Source organism: Neoarius graeffei, chromosome 22 (assembly GCF_027579695.1).
Source record: "Neoarius graeffei isolate fNeoGra1 chromosome 22, fNeoGra1.pri, whole genome shotgun sequence".
In the NCBI taxonomy this organism is placed as follows: domain Eukaryota; kingdom Metazoa; phylum Chordata; class Actinopteri; order Siluriformes; family Ariidae; genus Neoarius; species Neoarius graeffei.
Genome location: NC_083590.1, coordinates 5,957,750 through 5,971,566, shown reverse-complemented (window position 1 = coordinate 5,971,566; position 13,817 = coordinate 5,957,750). Strand labels below are relative to the sequence as shown.

At 46.3% G+C, this 13,817-nt stretch overlaps 2 protein-coding genes across 2 annotated transcripts in view; both read right to left on the bottom strand.

Annotated features, from left to right (window-relative positions):
• LOC132870553 (NACHT, LRR and PYD domains-containing protein 12-like) overlaps window positions 1-13,817 on the bottom strand; it is a 502,785-nt gene that overhangs the window by 204,290 nt on the left and 284,678 nt on the right. The window lies entirely within an intron of this gene.
• LOC132870552 (uncharacterized) lies at window positions 9,989-13,412 on the bottom strand. The gene is made up of 2 exons (XM_060904225.1): window positions 12,103-13,412; window positions 9,989-10,694 (listed from the first exon to the last, which is right to left on the bottom strand). Exons 1-2 carry the CDS (start codon window positions 13,058-13,060, stop codon window positions 10,672-10,674), a joined length of 981 nt encoding a protein of 326 aa, XP_060760208.1. The 5' UTR covers window positions 13,061-13,412; the 3' UTR covers window positions 9,989-10,671.

Sequence of the window (13,817 nt, the reverse complement as noted above, 5' to 3'; positions counted from 1 at the left end):
ATGGTCACGAGCTATGAGTAGTGACTGAAAGAATGAGATTGCAGATACAAGTGGTAGAAATGAGTTTTCTCCACAGGGTGGCTTGGTTCTCCCTTAGAGACAGGGTGAGAAGCTTGGTCATTTGGGAGAGACTCGGAATAGAACCGCTGCTCCTCCATATCAAAAGAAGTCAGTTGAGGTGGTTTGGGCACCTTGTTAGAATGCCCCCTGGACACCTCCCAAGGGAGGTTTTCTGGGCATGCCTCACTGGGAGGAGACCCCAGGGCAGACCCAGGACACGCTGGAGAGATTACATCTCTTGGCTGGCCTGGGAATGCCTCAGTATTCCCCCAGAAGAGCTGGGGGAGGTGGCCAGGGAGAGGCAAGTCTGGTCTGCTGTGCTTTGGCTGCTACCCCCATGACCCAGATCCCGATAAGTGGTAGAAGATAGATGGATGGATGGAGGATGAATTCGACAAAAAATTTTTAAAAAAGAATAAGGCATTTTTAGCTAACTGGAAAGCATTTGGAGAGTGGCAGAGTGAGGCACATAAGAGAGAAAAATGACAGGCAGGGCCCTCATCTGTTTTTCAGTGTTCTAAGTTGCAGGCTGATCCTGACCTCAATTCTGCTCCGCTGAGACAACACTTACCACAGCCAGATGAGAATGACCCAACACTTCCTGTTATAACACCACCAGTAGCGGAGGGAGGAGCCCCAGTGCTCACATCACCTATGCCCAGTGTACCTCCCCTGCAGGCTCCGGCGCAGCACCCACTCTACCCAGACCTGGCAGAGATCACAGGTCCACCACCTGGAAGTTTGGGGAAGAGCTGTTGATCTTTTGTAGAGTATTCAGACCTACTACACATGAACTGAGACATGTCCAAGATGGGCTTAGACTGGAGACTTGGTAGAGGAAGAGGCAAAAGAAGAGTCAACAGATCTGATCTGGTGTGTTACAACTGTGGGAAGATAGGACACTTTGCGAGAGAGTGTATGGCAAAGCTGACTGATGGGCGGGGGAGAGGGATGGAGAGGCGGCTGAGAACAGAGGAGGTCACACACAACACAAAACCAATCAGGTAGTTCACATTATACGGGAACATACACCCCAGCCTAATTGCACAGACAACATTAGACAGCTACATGACCTCCAAATGTAGCAAGGTGATGAAAATTTATCTTTCCTTAAATTTCCTTAAATCTTGCCTTCCCATTTACCCAGCTTCCATGCATACCATTGATAATATGGGGAAAGAAGTTTAATTTCCTGGTAGATTCACGAACTACCTATTCAGTCATTAAACAAGGAGAATTGCATTTACCATTTGAACTAAGTTCTTGATCAATTTGCACAATTGGGGCAACAGGCCATTCAGTTGTAGAAAAGTTCTCAAAACCTGTGTTATGTCAGGATGAAGATGGACAGGAAGTGGAGCACTCATTCCTGATCTCCTCTTCCTGCCCAGTTAATTTACTAGGGCGAGATTTAATGTGCAAGTTTGGCTTGGTTCTTACATCATCCCCAGAGGGCATTACAGTGACATACGTTTTACATGAACAAAAGCTCCCTGTTTATAGTATATGAGTGGAAGCTCTGTCCAGACACTTTAACTAATGTAACTCAAGACCTTGTGCAGCAAGCACATGACAGAGTTGTAGCACATGATCTTGACTATATGGAGCATATGGACCTTCACTGCATGGCCCACGTGCATGATGGAAAGAATACTGCATATGAGAGAGAATGGTTTAAAGGCACCTGCGAGCAAAAACGTATTTGCCTTAGAGGTTTATACTGGTCAAAAGAATATTGTGCGTGTTCTGTTGAATTACAGCACTGCACAGACATTTGTGCCTGGTTTCAATCAGAGGGCATAATCAAATTCCCTAGGTGCTGCCAGAAGGAGCTGTTTGATGGCCCATCGTCCATGCCCCACTTTTCTTTAGCCAAACCAAAGGCGGTTCCATGGAATCAGATGGGACGTTGGCTTCGAGGATGTGTGAATAAGAAAGCTTCTGATAAGGTTAGTACAACAGATCCTTCTGTATTTTATAATCCAGAAGAGGATGGCTTTAAACAATCTCTCTCTATGCTAGTGCATGTCCAGCACAGTGTAGCGCTCTCCACGCTTTTGTGGAGAAAAAGTTGGGGCTTTTGTAAGCATTCCAGGAGACGTCTCCCCAGCTGAAGTCCATCCTAGGCTGGTAGAGATTCCACCAGAGCTCTGGGCCACAGGTAAACACGATGTGGGTTTAATGAAGCATGCTGAACCAGTTGTGATCACTCCCAAGTCAGATTTTAGACCTAGACAGACACAATACCTACTAAAGCCAGAGGCCATAGAAGGTGTTAGGCCTGTCTTTGAGTCTCTGTTGCATGCAGGAGTAATTGTCCCTTGCCTGGACTCACCAGTGCGTACTCCTACAGTATATTTCCTGTAAAGAAAGTCAGAAAACCTCCCCAACCTGATGAGTGGCATTTTGTACAAGACTTATAAGCAGTGAATGCAGCTGTCAGACAGCGTGCACCAGATGTTCCAAACCCCTACACCATTCTAGGTCAAGTGCCACCTGATAGTAGATGGTTTTCAGTAGTGGACCTAGCGAATGCATTCTTCAGCATTCCAGTACACAAAGACAGTCAATACTGGTTTGGATTTACATCTGATGGCAAGCCTTACATGTCCACACATCTGTGCCAAGGATATTGTGAGTCACCCACCTTACTGCCGCTCCTCACCAGCAAAACCCAGCTCGTGGCCCAGCAGATTCCTATTGACAATAGGCTGGAGTATGCAGACCCGATATACGCTATCCTGCAACAACTTGGCCATACCCCCTAGCAACATCGTCAGCACTTCTGTGCGCTGACCCTGGAGGGGGTCAACTGGCTGTTCATGTTTGGTCAGCAGCTCCAGGAGGCCTGCCAGTGGTGTTTGGGAACAGAAAATCACAAAATCAAGGGGTCATTGACACAGTTGCACGAGAGTAGTTCACTGCTCGGCTGCCAAGAGGGACAGCAGAGTGGATCCAATGCCACCACCTGGCATTGTTGGATTGAACAATCGAGTTGGCTGAGCAGTTCCAGCAGCAGGTGGACATCCTGCCTCTTCTCTCTCTCTCTCTCTCTCTCTCTCTCTCTCTCTCTCTGTCTCTCCCTCTCATCCAACCTCTTCCTCCAAAACCTTCCCTGCACCATGGAAGCTGGGGCTGACTTCCTCGTTGCCAGCTCCCCGAGCCTGTATTTTCCCTCCCCCTACCTCCCCTTATGCTTCTTTGTCTTCCCCCAGATGAGCAATCCCCGAGCCACCAATTCAGAGGTGAGGCCTGGGCCATTGTGCTGATGCTGCAGGAAGCCTGGGCACTTCCAAGACCACTGTGATGCAGCCGAGGTGGAGTTAATAATTCAGATCCCTGATGTGCCAGAGACCACTCCCAACTGAGCTGGAATGTACCGCATACCAGGGAGTATCCAAAGCGGTACATATCACGCTTTGGTGGATTCAAACTGTAACCAAACATCAATCTACAAAAACTTGGTTCAAGGTAAGGCATTGGGTACAGCATGTTAGGTGAAGGTATCGTGTGTGCACAGAGATATTCATGAATATCCATGGGTGTCTGTAAAAATCCAAATTCGGGGAATAAATTATAGTATTGAGGCGGCAGTCAGCCCACGCCTCACCCACCTAATAATTCTGGGGATGGACTGGCCAGATTTAGGAGCTTAATCGAACAAATTGTGTGTGGGTCCTGCAGTAGCACATCACAGGGGGATCCCAGTGTGATGTTGTCTGGGGAAGTCTTCCCAGAGCCACCTACGTCAGCCCTGTGTCATAGTGACACGGAGAGCAGGAAAGGTACCAGCCCTCCTCTTTCTCTTGGGGACTCCCTAGGGGATTTCCCTCTGAAGCAGGCATGAGATGAGACTCTGCAATATGCTTTCGACCAAGTGAGAGTACTCAATGTTCAGAATTTCCAGCTGAATACTGTACTTTCCCACCTGTACTTTTCCATAATTAAGGAAAGGCTGTCAAGTGATGCAGGACACTCAGACCAGAGAACAGATAATGCAGTTATTAGTACCAAAATGCTGCAGGCAACTCGTATTCCATACGGCTCATTATAAACAAATGGCCAGACACCCAGGGCAAGATAAAACACTAACCTGTCTCATGGCCCACTTCTAGTTGCCAGGGATTCATGGGAATGTCTTCAGGTGGTGTACAGCATGTTGTAAATGCCAACCAGTGATGGGAATAACGGCGTTAGAAATAAACGGCGTTACTAACGGCGTTACTTTTTTTAGTAACGAGTAATCTAACTAATTACTTTTTACATCGTTATAACGCCGTTCCCGTTACTTACAATAAAATGCTCTGCGTTACTTTATTAAAGCTGTTTTCATCTGGCACGCTGCTTGCTCAGCCTTTCTTTACTCTGCTTTAGTGTGGGGCGGGGAGACGCGAGACAACGGCATAGTCAGCCAATCAGAGTAGATTTGGACAACATACGTAGGTAGGCTCCGCCTACTGCACTACTGCGCACACTTTCAACCAGAAGACACAGCGATGGCGAGCGGTCAGCCCAGCACTGCGCTTTCACACTGGAAATACAGCCATTGCTTTTCATTACTTGAAATAAAAGGCAAAAATGTCTACGTGCAATGCACATTATGTCGAGGAACAAAGCGTTTGTCCTTGTCAGTGGCCAGTAATTAGTAACAATTTTAATAACTACAAAAATATATTAAATTTGATAGATGTCTTCTCACATTGTCCCACAAAAATATTAATATAGTGTAGATAACGTTACTAATTGGTTCTGTTAAGTGTCCATTTCAGTCATTAAACACATTTAACATTCACTTTTATTATGATTACACTAATTGAATTTGATTTTTTTTTTTTTGGGGGGGGGACACAAAATGTAACGGAATAATTACTTTCCCTGGTAATTAGTTACTTTTATGACAAAGTAACTCCGTTACTAACTCAGTTACTTTTTGGGAAAAGTAACTAGTAACTATAACTAATTACTTTTTGAAAGTAACGTGCCCAACACTGATGCCAACTGGTAAATCCAGCAGCCTCCCCAAAAGCACCAATGCACCCTCTTCCCCTAATCGAGACCCCTTTCTAAAGAATTGGGATGGATCTTGTTGGGCCATTGGATCAGACTGCACAAGGTCATCGCTTAATTTTAGTCCTATTCAACATGATGACCGGCTAGTGGCCTCATGGTTAGTGTGTCCGCTTCTCGATCGGGAGATCATGAGTTCTATTCACGGTCGGGTCATACCAAAGACCATCATAAAAATGGTACCTACTACTATCTGGCAAGGCATGCTGCAATACAGATGCGAGTGGGGAGTTAAACTCTCGTGGTTACCAGAGAACTAGCCCCCCACTGTAACCCTAGCTATGTAATAGGCGAGAGGCCGAGGGCTACGGAAACGGAGATCGGCGCCCCCCGATACGCCACATGGTGCGGGAAGGACTTTGACTATTCAACATGATACCAGGAAGCAATACCACTGTGGAACATCTCCACATGCAATGTCACAGAGACACTGTTAAAAATAATCTCCTGGATTGGCATTCCAAAAGAAATCATGATCAAGGCACTATGTTTGTCCCGCACTCTTCAGGAATTCTATGAGTGACTAGTCAAGTCAAGTCAAGTTTATTTGTATCGCGCTTTTAACAATAAACATTGTCGCAAAGCAGCTTTACAGAATTTGAACAACTTAAAACATGAGCTAATTTTATCCCTAATCTATCCCCAATGAGCAAGACTAGGGGCTACCGTAAATCCATCTGCAGAAGTGTTTATCACCCACAAACAGATGGCTTGGTAACCAAACCCTTAAGAACTTAATTCATAAGTTTGTGTGCGAAGACATTTGTAACTGGGATAATTGGCTTGAACCCCTGTTATTTGCAGTACGAGAGGTCCCACAAGCCTCCACAGGATTTTCCCCATTTAAAATATTACTTGGGCACAAGCCTCATGGCGTTTTAGACATCATACAAGAAAATTGTATGCCCAGATTTTTTTTTAAAATTTTGATTCTCCTTTAAATATAAAACAAATGTCCTTATTAATTTTATGTATTCTAACCACACACAATTGTCTCTAGTCACAACACTACCATGAAAGGACTGTCACATATGCACTAAAAGCAAAGTAATCACTCAGTGATTGGTTTTGATCTGTCTATATTGAAGAAGGTTGAATTGACAAAGTATGATCTAGGAATGTAGACCTCTGGCACCTAGAAGATTCTGCCTCATGGATATCTGGGAACAAACAGTCACTGAAACAGACGCAGCTGTTCAGATGTTTCCCAGTTTATTGTTGGACAAACATGAGGATATAGTCACATTCAAGAGTGTGTTGTGGGTATGTGATTGGATGATAATGATGCGATTGACGAAACCAAGTTACAGTATCTATGTATGACAGGGTAACATAAATGGGTGATGGAGCATTACATTACTGGTTTAGACTACTTTATGAAAGAAGAAAGATATTATGAACAATTACATCACCCATCAGGATCATAATCTTATGAAAGAAGAAAAACATTACTGGTCAAAATAACCTTCATTAAGCAGAGAGCAGAATGTGTGAGTGAAGATAAATCTCAAGGATGGAATTAACCAAAACAAGTAGCAATCAGAACAGCCTGTTCCAATATTAAGTATGCCAAACATGTAAACATATCACTCAGTTAACATTAAGTACTGAGTACCAAGCCATTGTTTGAGTTTCAATCCTCTTTCTGATGACTGGTTTCTGCTCTATGATTTTGCCCTTCTTATATGGTTTGCTGATCGCATGACCGCTGCCTTTCTTTGTCCAAGCATCTGCTTCACATTTTGTGCCTGTTTGCCAAGTGTTGAATAAAGACTCTCATCTTCAGTTGCATCCGTGTCTCTACCTGTACATGACAGATTATTTCACCCTATAATATAGATGCAGTAGATTCAGAGGCTCAGCGCAATGTGCTTTCAACACAAGGGCATTTCATAGGTGAACAACAACAGGGATCCAAGTGGTTGAGGCCCAGATCCAGCAACTTGCTGAAGCCCTTGCCCAAATCTTAACCCAGCATGCTGCACCTATGGCATCCCCAGCTCCAATTGCATTAGTTGCTTCCCTCATTCTTTAGGCCTGACAAGTACACAGGAGGACCCTCCCAGTGTAGAGGATTTCTACTTCAGTGATTCCTCCATATTCCCAAACAGGAAGGCACCTCCAATCCATCGAAAATCACCCAGTTCCTGATTTTCTCACTGACAAAGCCCTCAAATGGTCTACAGCTGTATGGGAGAGAGGCAGCGAATCTCTCTCTTCCTGCAACTGCTTCATCACAATGTTCTACAGAATGTTTAACAATGCCCCCAAGGGAAAGGAGACTGGAGAACAGCTACTGGCCATGAAGCAAAGAGGGAGACAAGTGGTGGAATATGCCCTCGAACTCCAAATGTTGGCTGGGCCTTCTTAAAAGCTGCATTTTAACAGGGCCTCAGTGTGGAAGTACTCACCAAGATAGCATGTTGGGATGACCAATATAATAATGTAATAATCAGGATAAAATGTGAAATCTTTCTCAACTGCTTTCCTTTGTCTTTTTCACAAACAGCTTTTCTGTGAGATTATTATTAATGACTACCCCGGGGGATCACCACTTTATTGTGGTAGGGTGGTTTGTGTGTCCCACTGACCCCTAGAGCTATGCCGGCGGGAGTCATATACTCCTGGTAGAGTCACCCAAGCCAGACAGGTCAAAGGGTAGGGGCCTGACAAAGAGTGATCCACTGGTCCTCCAGGTTAGGGGTTGGGCTGAGGGCTGATAACCCACTCCTGTAAAAACATCTTATTCCTGGTATCTGCTGGTAGCCATATTATAAAAGAGCTCTTTCCCGATATGGAATATGAGGTTAACCAGCTGCAATTCTACCGGTGGACAATGTGTGGTCAGTTTTTTGGGACCCGGTGTCCAAGCTGGTAGGATGGAGAGAGCATCGGTGGGCCAGCACAATCTACCCTTGCTATAACGTGTGCAGGTAGCTTTTGCAGCCAGAATCCGGTGGAGAACAGCAGTGAAGGCTGGCGTGGCTAGTTTTGAGGAGAGTCGAACTGAAGAACTGAAGGAGTGTCGTCACTGTCGAAAGGAACAAATATCAGCACCTGGAAGTTATCCTTGTGATAAATGTCCACAAATCTGTGGATTGGCAATCGGATTCATGAGCTATCGCTGAGCTCATGACCGCAAAGGAGACCGATGAGACGCTGCTGCTGAACATGGATCTGTCGCTTGCGACAGCCAAACCAAAACAATTATTAATGACAGCACTTTTATTCTGTTCCTTGGTAATTAAAGTGGACTGGACTTGTAGTGTCACTTCAGAACAGCAAAACATCAAGAGTCTCCCTGAATGAGGAAACATTTCAACTTCATTGTTTGCTTTTTCACTTTTACATTCATCTAAAAGAGCCAAATCAAAGAGTCGATTCATTCCCTGAGCTTCACTCAGAGTGAAACAGTTTTCCAGAAGTGGAAGTATTTCTCCTTCAGCCTTGGTGCCATTTTGTTGTTGTTGGAAAACTAAAGAAAAACTCCAACTCCAGGCAGAACCGGTGAGATGAATGAAGCCCAGCATGGAGTGCTGAGTAAAAGTAAGTGATGTGTTGGAGAGAAATGTGGTTGTATTTGACTGAGCTTGTGTAAAAACAGCAGTAAAACCGTGGAACTGAAATCATCTTCCCTGTAAAGCTGCTGTTTATCGGCTGTGTGTTCTATATTCGAGTTTCTCATCTATTAAACACTCAGAGAGTTTGTCATCGGGGCTCCAGGCTCTCAGCTTGGCTGGCCTGTTGGGCTGCTTAATCTTGTCACCTGTTCTCGATAGAAACCTATTCTCGATAGGATTTGCATAATCGCGTTTCTCGTGAGACCGCGTGCGTTTCTGACAGAGGAAAAGCCCTACAGAGTTTCTTCTGCTGTTGTGCTATCTTGTGCCAAAAGTCAAGAAAATGTTATGAATTAAGGTAAGAGATACGTTTAAATAACAATATGAATGCCTTACCTCACTATCTCAGCCTATGGTAACTTTTTCCCAGTCACAACTCAGTGAATAAATGCACAAATAGCCATCGCTTTTCATTTGTATTGATAACAACAGGAAGTTTACGTGTTGAGCTCAAAATAGCACGTGGTGTAATGGGGATACCTGGCATAATTTTTTTTAACTACGGAAGCGCATATCTGCCATTGTTTTTATCGTTTTTTATTGAACGTGATCAATCATGTTGTATCTCATTACAGCTTAAGCAGCCCAACAGGCCAGCCAAGCTGAGAGCCTGGAGCCCTGATGATATGGCAAATGCCTACAGGATGGTGAAAGAGGAAGGGGTGTCTGCCTACAAAGCCTCTAAGCTGTACAGAGTCCCACTCACAACTTTGAGAGACAGAGTGGCAGGTAATTTATTAGGATTTAATCAGTATTTGATTGCTATTTATTCACAACAGGTTCATTTCACACCTTCACATGGCCTGATGATTTAATGAATGGAATAATTCACATGTTTTATTTTCATGTCTTTTCAGGAGCTATCTCAATAGATGTAACTAAGTCCGGACCAGATCCTGCACTCAACTTGGAGGAGGAGGCTAGGCTGGTGAATCACATTAAAGAGTTGGCAAGTGTGGGGTATGGCTATAGCAGGGCTGAGGTTATCAACCTGGCATCAGAGTATGCGGTGGCCCTGAAGAAACAGCAGAAGGACCAGCCCTTCAGCATGAAGTGGTTTTACAACTTCATGGGGAGATGGCCAGAGCTAAAGGTTGTGCGCCCTTCCACATTGTCTGAGTCGAGAGCAAGGTGTGCCAGTGAGGAAACGGTGAGGGCATATGTTAGAACCTGCGTCTGTCCTAGTTCAGATGCGTCGATATAAGAGCGCTCTGGAGCAGGGCCAAAAGAAACCACACGAGTTAAATCAATCTGGTTTATTCAAGCACTGCTCAGTGATACATAGAAAAAGCAGGGTTTATATACATCAGAAGCTTGCGTGACAAGACAAGGTGAAACTCGCCAGATAAGGAGTCGTTTTTGTTATACATGAAAGAGCAGACCATACACCCCCTAGAACAAGAGGAACCAGGAAGGTGGTTTCAGCGAAACTAGAAGGTACAGAGAAAACAAAAGAGTCTGTTCTCGCGATTATGCACGTTTACCAGGGTGTGAAAGGGTCATAAAGCTCAGGACAGCTATGCACGAGAACACACACAATCTTACAATCCCCTCTTTTATACTTTGTTTACAGAGTATAACTACAGTTTAGACTCTAACGTATTGACAGACATAACAAGACTGATTAGTATGTTGTTTAGCAGTCCAGTTGGCAAATTGCCAAAAAACGTTGTCCTCGTGGCTGGCTTGAGCGGGATTCCCTGCTCCAAGCGCTAAGACCAATACCAGAAGGAAAGTCATACTGGTCACTGACTTTGTTCTTTCTGTGTCCACAGGATGTAGATAGTTGAAGGTATCCCAGGCTCACGTGTCTTTCAGATTCTTTAGCCCAGAAGTCTGCGGGACGCACCGACCATCCCCTCTTTGTAGATCAGCCGAAACCGGATCACTCCGGATGCTGGAAAGGGGATCCCTGAAAAGGCCGTCAGCTATTGTCACAGCAACTTTCTGAAACACAAAAACCTGTTAAGCATTAACAATATAGATTTCTATTACATTGGAGCCTTCTTTATTCGACTGGCATGAATCCACTGTGGAAAAAGGTCAGTTAGTACAGCCGTTCGAGTTACAGCGAGCACATCCGTGGGTTCACTGTAGGGCGGTTCCTCTAGAGGAGTGCCTAATTTAGCGAATTTCTTTACCAACACTTTATCCCCTACCTCAAAGGGGTGAGTGGGTGCCTCAGGAATGGGAGGCTTTTTGGAATTTAGTCTCGTCCAGTACTCATCCAACACCCGCATGAGACCCACGGCGTACTCACTGAGATGTACATCAAGATCACTCGTTCCTATAGCCTGCATACCTCTGCGCCAGGGTGTAGGAAAAGGCCGGCCCATCACGAGCTCGTACGGAGACAGGTTGTCGAGGGCCACTTGAGCGGTCATTCGCATGTCAGCGAGAACTAAAGGCAAAACTTGTACCCAATTTTTAGTACCAGCTTCTTGCATGGCTTTACGCAGCTTACCCTTGATTGTTCTGTTTGCGCGCTCCACAATGCCGGAGGACTGCGGATGGTACGGGATGTGGAAACGCCAATGGATCTTTAAGTCTTTACACAGTTCTTGTGTCACCTTAGAGGTGAACGGCGTACCTTTGTCAGAGTCTATCCCTACCGGGAGACCATAACGCGGAATGATTTCTTGCGTCAATTTGTTTACCGCCGTGCGAGCGTCTTCTTTCCCGCAGGGGAAAGCCTCCACCCATCGTGAAAATTTGTCGACCATGACCAAAAGATACTTAAAGGGGCCCTGCTTTGGCATGTGAGTGAAGTCAATCTGCCATTCTTGGAACGGCGTGTCTGGTAAAGGAATGTGCTGATGTACCGCGCCTGGTTTAGATGGATTATTCTGTGCGCACGTTAAACGCCTGTCCAGAATGTGATGTACATCAGTGTGTATTTTGTCAATACAAAATGTTTTGGATAGATCCTCCACTACCCCTCTTCGGCCGCGGTGAGTGGGACCATGAAACTCGCGGACGAGAAATGGAGTGCAATGTCTAGGTAAACAAAGGCGGCCCTGAGCATCGATCCGAACGCCGTCAGACGGCTGCGCGCCGCATGAGTCCCAGAAATGGTTGTCTGAGGCCGAAGCGGAGGCCTGGAGGGAGATCAAGTCAATGTCTGGAAGAACGGCACTAATCATACGGCTGGATGAGACCAGGGAGAGAGTAAGCGAAGGCGGAAAAACACCGGAGGCAGCCGCGGCTTTGGCAATGCGATCGGCGAGAGAGTTTCCCCTGATCTCAAAAGAGTCCCCAATACAATGAGCACGAGTCTTAACAATGGCTAAAGAGCGCGGGAGAAGACACGCTGTAATAAGATCAGTAACAAGCGAAGAATGAGAAATGGGCTTACCGTCTGCAGTGGTGAACCCACGCGAAGCCCAAATCCGACCAAAGTCGTGAGCAACGCCGAAAGCGTAACGTGAGTCAGTGTAGATAGTGACGTCTGTGTCCTGAGCAATAACACATGCACGGGTTAGAGCGTATAGTTCGGCAGCCTGAGCCGAGGAGAAAGGAAGAGAAAAAGCTTCAACAGTTTCATCAGGAAGGCGGCACACAGAATAACCACACACAAAGACGCCGTCAGAGGGGCGTGAACACGAGCCATCCACAAACAGCGAATCACCTGAAAGTAAGGGGGTGGAACGTAAGTCGGGGCGGATACTTGTCTCAAAAAGAATGTCAGAAATGCAGTCGTGTGTTTCAGAAGAAAGAAAATCATCCTGTGAATTGAGGAGGCGCTGAAGCGCGTGCGCGAGAGAATCAAAGGAGGAGGAGGGCTTAACAGTAAGGTTTTCGGTGGCCAAAAGAATAGACTCGTATCCAGAGCGACGCTGCGCAGATAAATGCTGGGTACTGAGGTTCTTTAAAACGTGCACTACATCATGTGAGGTGTGGAGAACGAGCGGGTGAGACAAAACCAGCCGTTCAGCGTCCGTGACCATGACAGCACATGCAGCCACCGCCCTGAGGCAAGCAGGGAGACCCTGTGCCACAGAATCGAGAGTTTTAGAGAGGAACGCACAAGGCCGCATACCCCCCCCGTGCTCCTGCGCCAAAACCCCAGACGCAGTTCCCTGCTGGTTGCACACATATAAATGAAACGGCAAACGGTAATTCGGAAGTCCGAGAGCAGGAGCCGAGCATAAAGCCTGTTTCAAGGCCCTGAAGGCCGACAACATCTCGTCAGACCATACCAAGGGCTGAGTCAAAGGGTCCGAGTGCAGAATTGCAGAGCGCAGACACTTGTCATAGGTGGAACAGTCAGGAATCCACTGGCGGCAGTAATTGATAAGTCCCAGAAAAGCCATGAGGGCGTGTTTGGTGGCAGGCACCTGAGTGTCTAGGATGACCTGCACACGCTCGGGGCTGAGCCTGCGGGAGCCCTGGGAGAGATCGTGACCCAGATATCGAACAGTGGGGAGGCAGAACTGAAGCTTAGTTCGTGAGACCTTGAAACCTTCTTGCGCCAGAAGAGAGAGGAGAGCGAGTGTAGCTGTAGCGCAAATGTCCTTATCCTCCGCCGTTACCAGAAGATCATCCGCATACTGGAGCACGGAGGAGCCCGAGGGGAGGCACAAATCGGCCAAGGCGTCCCTCACTACGGCTGTAAAAACCGCAGGAGAATCAACATACCCTTGAGGTAACCTGGTCCAGGTGTACTGCTTTCCCCTGTGCGTAAAAGCGAACAGGGGCTGTGTGTCGTGGCCCACAGGGACGCTGAAAAAGGCAGAACAGAGATCAATTACAGAGAAAAACGCATGTTCACACGGAATCGAGGCCATAAGAGAGGGAACGTCTGGAACTAATGGGGCGACTGGGATAATTAACTCATTAATCTTACGCAAGTCCTGGGTGAAACGCCACGTGCCGTTGGGCTTCTGCACCGGGTTCACTGGAGTGTTATAAGGGCTAACACAGGGGACGACCACACCTTGCTCTAGGAGAGAACATAAAACATCATCAATGCCAGACAGCTTAGCGGGGGAAAGGGGGTACTGTTTTACATATACTGGCGAAGAGTGTTTAATGACCGCCTCGTAAGGGGTACAGTTAACAAAGCCCACC

Excerpts from the sequence above, each read along its gene's own strand:
- LOC132870552 (XM_060904225.1), bottom strand. The coding sequence starts at position 13,060 with ATGGCTTTTCTGGGACTTATCAATTACTGCCGCCAGTGGATTCCTGAC. Across the intron at positions 10,695-12,102 it reads TGGGTTCACCACTGCAGACG|AAAGTTGCTGTGACAATAGC; the intron begins GTAAGCCCATTT and ends TTTGTGTTTCAG.